This window comes from Oncorhynchus keta, chromosome 26, assembly GCF_023373465.1.
Source record: "Oncorhynchus keta strain PuntledgeMale-10-30-2019 chromosome 26, Oket_V2, whole genome shotgun sequence".
Taxonomy (NCBI): Eukaryota; Metazoa; Chordata; class Actinopteri; order Salmoniformes; family Salmonidae; genus Oncorhynchus; species Oncorhynchus keta.
This window is the reverse complement of record NC_068446.1, coordinates 35,523,703-35,534,762: the sequence shown is the minus strand read 5'-3', so window position 1 is coordinate 35,534,762 and position 11,060 is coordinate 35,523,703. Positions and strand designations below refer to the sequence as shown.

The 11,060-nt window shown below is 40.1% G+C and overlaps 1 protein-coding gene across 1 annotated transcript; it reads left to right on the top strand.

Annotated features, from left to right (window-relative positions):
• Positions 1-3,609: 3,609 nt before the first annotated feature.
• Positions 3,610-7,170, top strand: LOC118358781 (acyl-coenzyme A thioesterase 1-like). The gene is made up of 9 exons (XM_052480613.1): positions 3,610-3,690; positions 3,830-4,020; positions 4,748-4,911; positions 5,018-5,137; positions 5,427-5,515; positions 5,641-5,734; positions 5,852-5,932; positions 6,133-6,274; positions 6,560-7,170. The coding sequence occupies exons 1-9, from the start codon at positions 3,638-3,640 to the stop codon at positions 6,688-6,690; spliced, it is 1,065 nt and encodes a 354-aa protein (XP_052336573.1). The 5' UTR covers positions 3,610-3,637; the 3' UTR covers positions 6,691-7,170.
• Positions 7,171-11,060: the final 3,890 nt, after the last annotated feature.

Below are 11,060 nucleotides of genomic sequence, written 5' to 3'. Positions count from 1 at the left end.
CACTGCATTTCGGTCCGACTCTCTTTCGACAAATGAAGAACGCCGTTACACCTTATCACGGCTTTCTTTCCAGTTTTACTGTCGTCACAAGCAATATTGTATCTGAACCTGATAACTTACTACTGTGCATTTCTACTTTTACGAAGGCGCTATTACTAATAGGTTGTACAAAATTGTCTTCCTTGAATAAAGGAAAGCATTTGAAAATGTAAGAACTCACCCCATTGCTTTTTTTCATGGTCAGTTATCTGAATATCAAATCATCTCTGGATAACAGTTGTGTACCTTACTGTGATTGTTTCTGTTCGACCATTTTAATATCAAACTAAGTCACTATTCTCATTCACAAAATATCAAGAGGTTCTCGAGAGGTATTGATTCTCAAGTGACACTTGTAATGTAAATTTACAAAATGATCACATCTCGGGCGCTACCTCACGAGGTCACGCACTCACCCTACAGTTGTCCCCCCTCCAAGCGGATCATTGTAAACAGAATTCTCGTCCAGCCCAACAGTCCTATAGTATAAATGGTAATAGCAGAGCAAAGTTTTTGAAACAACTGAAATGTATAGACATTTTCCTAATATTTGAGACTTTTATTTGAAATTACAGTTACAGCTTTACAGCATGTTCCATTCTGAAATGGGAACAGTAGTTGGCTGCACTGAGCCATGTAAAACTATGGAAGCCCATATTCGCTCGGTCGCTACTTATTTTTTATGCTGATACTATCATACAAATTGGATATGTTTTTAATTTGTAATATTGTGTGTTGATTTCAAAGGTGGCCCCACAGGTCCTACAGTCAAATCAAAATCCAATTGTATTGGTCACATACACATGGTTAGCAGATGTTAATGTGAGTGTAGCGAAATGCAGTCATGAGGGGCAAATTACTTTCCTGGGGCTCAGAGTTTTTCATGATCTGGTAACCTAACCAACTCTGGACCCACGTTGAACAGTATGTCATAGTACTGTTCATGTGGTCCTTCTGTAGCACAGTTGGTAGAGCATGGCGCTTGTAACGCCGGGGTAGTGGGTTCGATTCCCGGGACCACCCATACGTAGAATGTATGCACACATGACTGTAAGTCGCTTTGGATAAAAGCGTCTGCTAAATGGCATATATTATTATTATTATATTATAGTAATAAATAAATACATGTTATATGAGCTATGATGGAAACAGATCATTTTTCTAATCAGGTCATATGGTTAAAGAAAACATTTCAACCCTGGCAAACTAGAGCAACCTTTATACTTGTTCATATGAAATCTATTTCTATATAACCTGTACATGACCATCTGATCATTTATCACTCCAGTGTTAATCTGCAAAATTGTAATTATTCGCCTACCTCCTCATGCCTTTTACACACAATGTATATAGACTCTTTTTTTTCATTTTTTTCTACTGTGTTATTGACATGTTAATTGTTTACTCCATGTGTAACTCTGTGTTGTCTGTTCACACTGCTATGCTTTATCTTGGCCAGGTCGCAGTTGTAAATGAGAACTTGTTCTCAACTAGCCTACCTGGTTAAATAAAGGTGAAATAAAAAATGCACTATTCAGAAATCACTGCCATTTCCTGGGTGCTAAAATTCTAATAGTTTTCCTAATTTCAGTTTGTGACAAAACAAGCAAGTATTTAAACCGCGGTGATATATATTTTTTATAACCAAAAATATTGTATTTTCAGCTGTTTGAAGCTGGTGTACAAAACTGAAAAAAACAAACTTAAGAACGGAAAGCATAGAAATTGCGGACATGGAATAGATCTACCACTTCTTAGACTTGCTTTCGATGAGAATGACAGATCTATAACAAACATTTCTACGTGAATTTGGTCGGGTCTCCCAAAAAGTTATATTGCAGCTTTAACTAGGCAGGGAGGCCAAAACTCCAACCCACCAAAACAGGCTGAAGTTTCAGACAGTCTTTTCATACCGTTCTTACACTAAAAGGACGTTATCATCCTTTTCACAATTTCACAGTATTATTCCAACCTCATAGTGTGGAAATATGTATAGAACACAGGAAAATCGTGTTTTTGACTGCACTGGGCCTTTAAGAAATGGGTTAGCATTAGCCTGTTTCCACCAAAAGTGCTATATTTTTACAGTGATGACTCCCACTGCTCCGATTTCCAATAAACAGTTCTTGCTCAATGGCCGTAGCTGTATGGACTATAGGCTCTAAAGCACTTTTTGAAATGTTGTTTTGAGGTCTGATAAATATTGTTTGTAAAGTTTAGAGAAATGTACGCTCTGACATGTTCATTGTTGAATGTTATTAATTGATTTCAATGTCAAGGAGACCCATGATAAAGGCTGTTTCATGCAATATTTTGTCTGGAGTTAGATGTTAAACTGGTGATATCCGGTTCTTTGTTGATGACAAAGTGTGTGGGAGATCAAGGACAGTGATCTAATACATTAAGTCATAGTTCATTAATACGCACGGGCAGTCCCTGTAAGGGCAAAGCATCCAATAACATTTCTGTAAATATCATTTGTTATCCTTATATCACCAGAACATTTCTGTAAATATCATTTGTTATCCTTATCACCAGAACACTTCTGTAATATAGTGTTCAGCCAGTTCAGACAAACAAAGGTGCATCTTCTCTTAGTTTCTATTACGAGAGGGTCAATGCATTTGTTTTAGAGGACATTTCCACTACAACAATCTGTGACATGAATTCAATTCCTGTGTTGACTGTAAAACCATGGAGAGCCCTCTTTGATGAGAAGTTCCATGTGGTTGTGGGGAACTTACCACCAACACAGGAGGTCACACTGCATTCTTTACATCAGTCAGAAGACACAGACTACTGGGAGGCGTTTGGGCAGTATGTCAGTGATGCTCAGGGAAGGGTCACAGGTGAGAGATATTATTTCATCATATCTTTAACCAAATTCTAAAGAAACACCTCTAAATACCAATGGGAAACATTCAGTAATAATTATTTGCTTTTAAATGTACTTAAGTATCAAGAGTAAATGCAATTGCTAAAATATACTTAAGTATGAAAAGTACAAGTATAAATCATTTCAAATTCGTTGTATTAAGCAAACCAGAAGGGACATTTTTTTTTACATTTATGGATAGCCAGGGTCACGCTCTAACGCTCTGACATAATTTACTAACTAAGCATTTGTGTCCACCAGAGCAGAGGCAGTAGGGATGACCAGGGGTGTTCTCTTGATTAGTTTGTGAATTGGACGATTTTCCTGTCCTGCTAAGCATTTAACATGTAAGGAGTACATTTGGGTGTCGGAAAATTATTTTAAAAAGTAAAAAATACGGAATTTTATTTTTGAAAAGGTAAAGTACAGATTTTTTTAACTTAAATGCTTTACACCACTGGTCTGAGATTGATATCGTATGGCGAGGTTAATGATCTATTGTCATCAAGTACTTGAATGAGGTAAAAAAAGTATGTGACTAAGATTTTGACAGACTGCTCAGTGTAAGTGAAAAATGTTTGGCTAAAGTAGACACATTTTAATTGCAAATTAATCTCTGTGCTACTTTATGTGCATGTAGTTACCAAAAGTTTGGACCTTGTTTTTTTGTTTATAGTTGCCAAAGATGAAAGTTTTGGGGGCACATATGAGGGTGTTGATCCAATGGGTTTGTTGGAGAGCATGAGACCAATACCTGGCAGTAGAACTGGACTCAGGTAAGCACTTCAACCACATCCGATTTTGTTAACGTTTCATTTTTGGAGATTGTGTGCTTTTGAACCTCTCAGTATCCCACTGCTGCCACCATATGTAATGATGCTACCAGCTATTCTGTTGGTACTTTCTGACCCTTAGATTCAGGATCAAAGAAGTCCACACTCCCATGGTGGTGACCATCTCTGTGTACAGGGGACACATGAGTCAGGGGTTCAGGGAGCAGGTGGCCCTGGCGAGTGTCGTCACAGAGCGCTGGTACATGGCCCCCGGAGTCCGCAGGGTCGACATCACAGAGGGAGGGGTCACAGGTACCCTGTTCCTGCCAACAGGTAAACTACATGCCTAGTATACTGAGTGATCACATCCGTGCAGGACAATTTGTATCGGTGGTTGTTCACTGTAACTGCATTCACTACAAGGGGAGTGTATGTTTTAGTTGCTTGAACTATGTTCAAGACACATACAACAATACATGAATGATTTACTTTTAGGTTTAAATTAACCTTGGAAAATGATTAGTAAAGCTAAAACCATGTTCATTCACCCATTGGGTCATACAGCTGCATAAGACAAAGACATTGTTCCACCAGTGGCAGTATATATATACCCCAGTTTAGGAGTCTCCTCCTCTCTAAACATTACATCTTTATTACTAGACAGGAAGTTAAGTGATGGTGTCAACAAACTGTTCCTTCTCCCTAAATGTGACCTGACCGCACCTCAGCACCCTTCCTCACCAAACCACATCTCTCCACCCTTATCAGTGCCTGCCAACATGTGATCGTCTTTCCTTCACTCAGTACATTCCAAGCTTAATTGCCTCCACCATATACATTCCTCCTACAGATAACCATTAACTTCTGGTGTATAAACCAGACTATGGAACTCCTCATGTGTCTAGTACAACTGATGATTAACGATATTTAAAGTTTCGAAATCCGACCCCATCACTATGGAGGACAGAGCTAAACAACTATACAGTACATGGATGTAAAGATGCATGCTCTGCTCTCAGGTAGACACTAACAATAATGTTTTTGTCATGTCATCCTGAAGGTCCCGGACCCTTCCCTGGAGTTTTAGACATGTGGGGAGGTGGTGGCGGCCTGGTGGAATATCGAGCTGCTCTCTTAGCATCCCACGGTTTTGCTGCCATGGCATTAATGTACCTCTTCCCAGATGCACAGAAAGCTGCTACCATTGGCTTCCATTACATTGAGGTGTGTATCTGCCCCATTTTCATATGGAGATACAAAAGAGGAATTGACTTGGAGACTTTGAAAACCATTGTCTTACATACTGTATAATGTTGATTTCTTGTCTCAGAATGGTTTTAGACTGCTGCAGGATCACCCTCTAGTGGCCTCTGACAAAATTGCCCTGCTTGGCACGTCCTTTGGTGCCTCAGTCGCTTTATCCCTCGCTGTCTTCTCAGAAACTGTAAAAGTACGTCTCTATGCAAGTCCTTTCATCTCCTGTTCATTTTCTGGATAAACATTTGTACTTGCACCAGACCAATAATGTCCCTGTCTTAATTCATCAGTATGATTTTCCGATTTGTAGTTGCGAAATGTTTACCATGTTGCATGCAGTGATATTGGAAAGTAAATTGCATTCATGTCTATCTATACATTTTATTGATCACTATATGAGTCTAAATGATGTATGTTTCTCGGGGGAAAAATGTAATTATCCAATATGTACAGTGTAAATGACCGCTTGTCTACCTTTTTAGCCAATATGTTGTGTGTGCATCAGTGGCAGCCATGTTCTTACACTCAAAGCCAACCAGTCCATTGCGGAATCCTTCAACGTGATGAAAGAGTGAGTTTGTACCTGTGTTTGTGTATATGTGCATATGAATGTGTTTGTATATTGGCATAGCATTGACTTTGGGAGAGGACAACGTACTAATTAATTGCACCTGACCATTGACCATGTGTTTGCAGACACGTCCATAAGTCTCGCATGGATGAGAACAACTGCATAATCTGGAGGGACACTCTTCTACCCATTCCAGAGGATTCTGACCTGAAAGTAGATGTAAAAGACTCACCGTTTCAGAACCTTGGGTCTCGGCCGGCTTGTTTTGAATTATATTTTCCTCATTCACAAAATGGTGGTCTTGATATAAATCAATATTTTTTGTTCTTTTCCCAGGTGGGGAGGATAACATGTCCATTACTACTGGTTGTCGGACAAGATGATACTAATTGGGCCGCTGTTGAATCAGCTGATGATGTGAGCAATGTTCCTGTCAATATTCAGTGTGTCCTTATGTAGCCTACTCTTAAAATGGATTTGCGTGAATGGATGTATTCTCCATGAGCTGAACTCAGGCTTTAGGGTAAATCATGCATTGATGTCAATGGGATAATTTCTTGTGAGAAGTATTGCTTGGATATGAACCCTGTTCAAGTTCATCAATTGCTCCATCTCAGATGACACAGATGATGGCGAGAGCAGGGAACAGTCACCTGCTGACCACTCTGTCCTACCCTGGAGCTGGTCACCTGATTGAACCTCCCTATGGTCCCCACTGCAGGGCTTGTACCTTTGTGTTGCAGCCAGGACAACAGAGAGGTGCCTTTGCAGAGTCATTCATGCAGACAGACTGTACTTTTATAGTTCTTGTGCTCCTATAGGATTCCCAATACATTCCTCTGGGACCACAGGGATTTGCAATGTTTTGCTCTAGCTCAACACTACCACACCAGATGAAACTAGTTCACAAATGATCCTACAGTTCTATATTTTTCTTATGTACTGTAACTTGAATGCATTTTTATGTAGGTCTACATTACACAGTCATAGGAATACCATGTCTCAAATGTCTTATATCTAAAGCAGTCATTCCAACTTTTGCAGTGGTCGTGCTGTGGGGAGGCCTCGCCAAACCTCACGCCGTTGCACAGGAAGACTCATGGAAGAAGATTCTAGATTTTTTGCAAGAGCATCTCTGTCACAGTGTCAAACCCCATGTGTATTCCAGACTGTGAGCATTGTCTTACGTCAGGTTGCGTCACTCCTACGTGTGAGAGAAGATTCTAGGTTTTCACCAAGAGCATCTCTTCCAGAGCATTGATCCACAGTCTGATTTTGAGGTCATCACAATCAAACAAAAATATGCTGAATTGATACTAAGATGACAACAGCCCAGATGCAGTGGGAGTGTACTACAGCATCAACCGTCACATTGGTGCAAGATGAGTTCAAGATTTCGCTGAAAGTCTGAGTTATACCCACACATCTCAACTTAATTTTCAGTCCTTTGTGCCGAAGCAATGTCACTGAATTCTGAAGAGGACTTTGTGTATTATTTCTGTAGTTTCAAAGAATCAATGATTTTCTTCCTGTTTTCAAAGATGTCTTTCCACTCTCTGGTATTTAATAGTAAAACTACGGTACTGTAGAACTTCAAGGCCACCACAGGTGAAACAGCATGGTAGGTATAATTGTAATATTGTCATACAATAAATGTAAACTGAATGTATCTATTTATTGTTGTTTTTTTTCAAATCTAGAAATATATGTTTTTGCTAAATAAATCAAATAAAATGTTATTTGTCACATGCGCCGAATACAACAGGTGTAGGTAGACCGTACCATGAAATGCTTACTTACAAGCCCTACTTACAATGCAGTTGTAAGAAAAATAAGAGTTAAGAAGACTATTTACTAAATAAACAAATCAGCTCGAGTAATCGGGTACAGAAAGTGACTATGCATAGATAATAAGCAGCGAGTAGCAGCAGGGGGGGTTAATGCAAATAGTCTGGGTAACCATTTGATTAGCTGTTCAGGAGTCTTATGGCTTGGTGGTAGAAGCTGTTAAGAAGCATTTTGGACCTAGACTTGACACTCCGGTACCGCTTCCCATGAGGTAGCAGTGGGAACAGTCTGTGACTAGGGTGGCATTAGTCTTTGGCAATTTTTAGGGCCTTCCTCTGACACTGCCTAGTATAGAGGTCCTGGATGGCAGGAACTTTGGCCCCAGTGATGTACTGGGCCATACGCACTACACTCTGCAGCTCTTTGTGGTCAGAGACCGAGCAATTTCCATACCAGGCAGTGATGCAACCAATCTATATATCCCTCAATGGTGCAGCTGTAAAACGTTTTGAGGATCTAAGGACCCATGCCAAATATTTTCAGTCTCCTGAGGGGGAATAGGTGTTGTCGTGCCCTCTTCATGACTGTCTTGGCGTGTTTGGACCATGATAGTTTGTTGGTAATGTGGACACCAAGTAACTTGAAGCTGTCAACCTGTTCCACTACAGCCCTGTCGATGAGAATGGGGGTGTACTCGGTCCTCCTTTTCCTGTAGTTCACGATCATCTCCTCTGTCTTGATCACGTTGAGGGAGAGGTTGTTGTCCTAGCACAACACCTCCAGGTCTCTGACCTCCCTATAGGATGTCTCATCGTTGTCGGTGATCAGTCTACCACTGTTGTGTCATCGGAAAACTTAACAATGGTGTTGGAGTCGTGCCTGGCCATGCAGTCATGAGTGAACAGGGAGCACAGGAGGGGACTAAGCATACACCCCTGAGGGGCCCCCGTGTTGAGGATCAGCGTGGCAGATGTGTTGTTGCCTACCCTTACCACCTGGGTGTAAGGGTAGGAGATTTATTTTTTGCAAACATCCTTTCTCAATTTAAAAGTAATCCTCAAAATGATAATCTAGTTTTTCAAAAGTATCAGTAATCTGATTACAATATTTTAGCTGGTAACGTAAGGGATTACAGTTACCCTTTTTTTGTAATACCTTACATGTAACAGTTTACATGTAATCCGTTACTCCCTAACCCTGCTCCTCATTGCTACCGTATGAGTCCTGGAACATATTTCAGTCTGTGCTAGCAAAAGAGTCCTGTAGGGTAGCATCTGCGTCATCTGATCACTTCCATTTTGAGCGAGTCACTGGTACTTCCTGCTTTAGATTTTGCTTGTAAGCAGGAATCAGGAGGATAGAATTATGGTCAGATTTGCCAAATGAAGGGTGAGGGAGAGCTTTGTACACATTTCTGTACGCGTCTCTGTTTGTGGAGTACAGGTGGTACAGGAGTTTTTTCCCCCTCTTGTTGCAGATGTAAGATGCTGGTAATGAGGTAAAACGGATTTAAGTTTCCCTGAACTAAAGTCCCCGGCCAATAGGATCGCCGCCTATGGATGAGCATTTTCTTGTTTGCTTATGGCAGTATACAGCTCATTGAGTGCGGTGTTAGTGCCAGCATGAGTTTGTGGTGGTAAATAAACATCTAGAAAAAATATAGATGAAAATGATCTCGGTAAATAGTGTGGTCTACAGCTTATCATGAGGTATTCTACCTCAGGCGAGCAATACCTTGAGACTTCCGTAATAGTAGATTTATTGGCAAATAGACAGACTTCCACCCCTTGTCTTACCGGAGGCAGATGTTCGGTCTTGCCGATGCATGGAAAAACCAGCCAACTGTATATTATCAATTTCGTTGTTCAGCCACGCCTCTGTGAAACATAAGATATTACCTCCCATTGGTAGGATAGTCTTGAACGGAGCCTATTCAGTTTATTCTCCAATCGTTGCACATTGGTCAGTAGGAATGATGTAAGAGGTGGGTTACCCACTCGCTGATGAATTTTCACAAGGAACCCAAACCTGCGTCCCCTGTATCGGCGTCTTCTCTTCATGTGAATGACAGGGATTTGGGCCTGGTCGGGTATGTGAAGTAAATCCTTCACATCCGACTCGTTAAAGAAAATATCTTCGTCCACTTCGAGGTTAGTAATCGCTCGTCTGATATCCAGAAGCTCTTTTCGGTCATAAGAGACGGTGGCAGAAACATTATGTACAAAATAAGTTACAAACAATGCAAAAAACACACAAATTAGCACAATTGGTTAAGAGCCCGTAAAACGGCAGCCATTTCCTCCGGCGGCATTCTCCAAACATGATTTTAAATGTAATATACTGTATGTAAAAAAAATATATATATTATGAGACCCAAGCTGTTAATTGTTTTGTTTTTTTTCCTCAAAAGTTATTTTCAAATTGAACGTATGTTTCTGGTATAGGTATTTGTGTTGTTGGTCATTATCCAATTGATAAGTTAACAACTAATATGTGTATGTTTGTGAGTGGAGGCTATTGAGGAGAGGACAGCCCATAATAATGTCAGGAACCGAGTAAATGGAATGGCATCAAACACATGGAAACCATGTGATTGATGTATTTGATACCATTCCACCTATTCCGCTCCAGCCAATACCACAAGCCTGTCCTCACAAACCTCCTGTGGTTAATATCAATTGAACAAATCCTCAAAAAATGCTTGCCAATATTTACCTTTCTCTTGCATCTGCAAGAGGGGGGTAGGATTCACAGGGTGCCCTGCTCTATCCATCATCTGCTTCAACCTGAGGAGAAAGTTATGCTCACAGATGTCAAGTAATAATTCAGCTCATGAAATAATACATTCATTCACGCATGCCATTTTTTAGAGTAGGCTACATAAGGCTACATACACTCAATACTGTCAGGAACATTGCTCACATCATCAGCTGATTCAACAGTGGCCCAATTCGTATCATCTTGTCAGACAACCAGTAATAATGGACATGACATCCACCTCACCTGAGAACAGAACTTTTGGGGGGGGGATTTATATCAAGAAAAACAATATAGGGAATAGACTAAGACCACCATTTTGTGAACAAGGAAAATACCATTTAAAACAAGCCGGCAGAGACCAAAGGTTCTGAAATGGCGGGTCGTTTACATCTACTTTCAGGTCAGAATCCTCTGGAATGGGTAGAAGAGTGTCCCTCCAGATTATGCAGTTGTTCTCATCCATGCAGGAATTGTGGACGTGTCTGGTGCAATTAATCAGTATGGGTGCAATTCATCAGTACTTTAAGTCAATGTAATGCTAACGTTTATGAGATTTATTTATGAGATTCCCTAAACACGGCACTTCGATACAGCTACGACCGGAAGTGAAATTATCATAGCAGATTAGGAGAATTTAAGCAGCAGGTTAGGAGAATTTAACGTAGCAGATTAGAATTATGTTAAGGTTAGGAAAAGGGTTAGGGTTAGCGAAAATACTTTCCTAACCTGCTCCGAAATATGCCAGCTCAATAGCAGTGGTGGAAAAAGTATCCAATTGCCATACTTGAGTAAAACTAAAGATACCTTACTATAAAATGAATTAAGTAAAAGTGAAAGTCACCCTGTAAAATACTACTTGAGTAAAAGTCTAAACGTATTTGGTTTATAATAAAAGTTAAGTATCAAAAGTAATTGTAATTTATCAAATATATTTAAGTATCAAAAGTAAAAGTATAAATAATTACAAAGGATGTATATTACACAAACCTGACGCCAT

Excerpts from the sequence above, each read along its gene's own strand:
- LOC118358781 (XM_052480613.1), top strand. The coding sequence starts at position 3,638 with ATGGGTTTGTTGGAGAGCATGAGACCAATACCTGGCAGTAGAACTGGA. Across the intron at positions 3,691-3,829 it reads GGCAGTAGAACTGGACTCAG|ATTCAGGATCAAAGAAGTCC; the intron begins GTAAGCACTTCA and ends TCTGACCCTTAG. Across the intron at positions 5,933-6,132 it reads CTGTTGAATCAGCTGATGAT|ATGACACAGATGATGGCGAG; the intron begins GTGAGCAATGTT and ends GCTCCATCTCAG.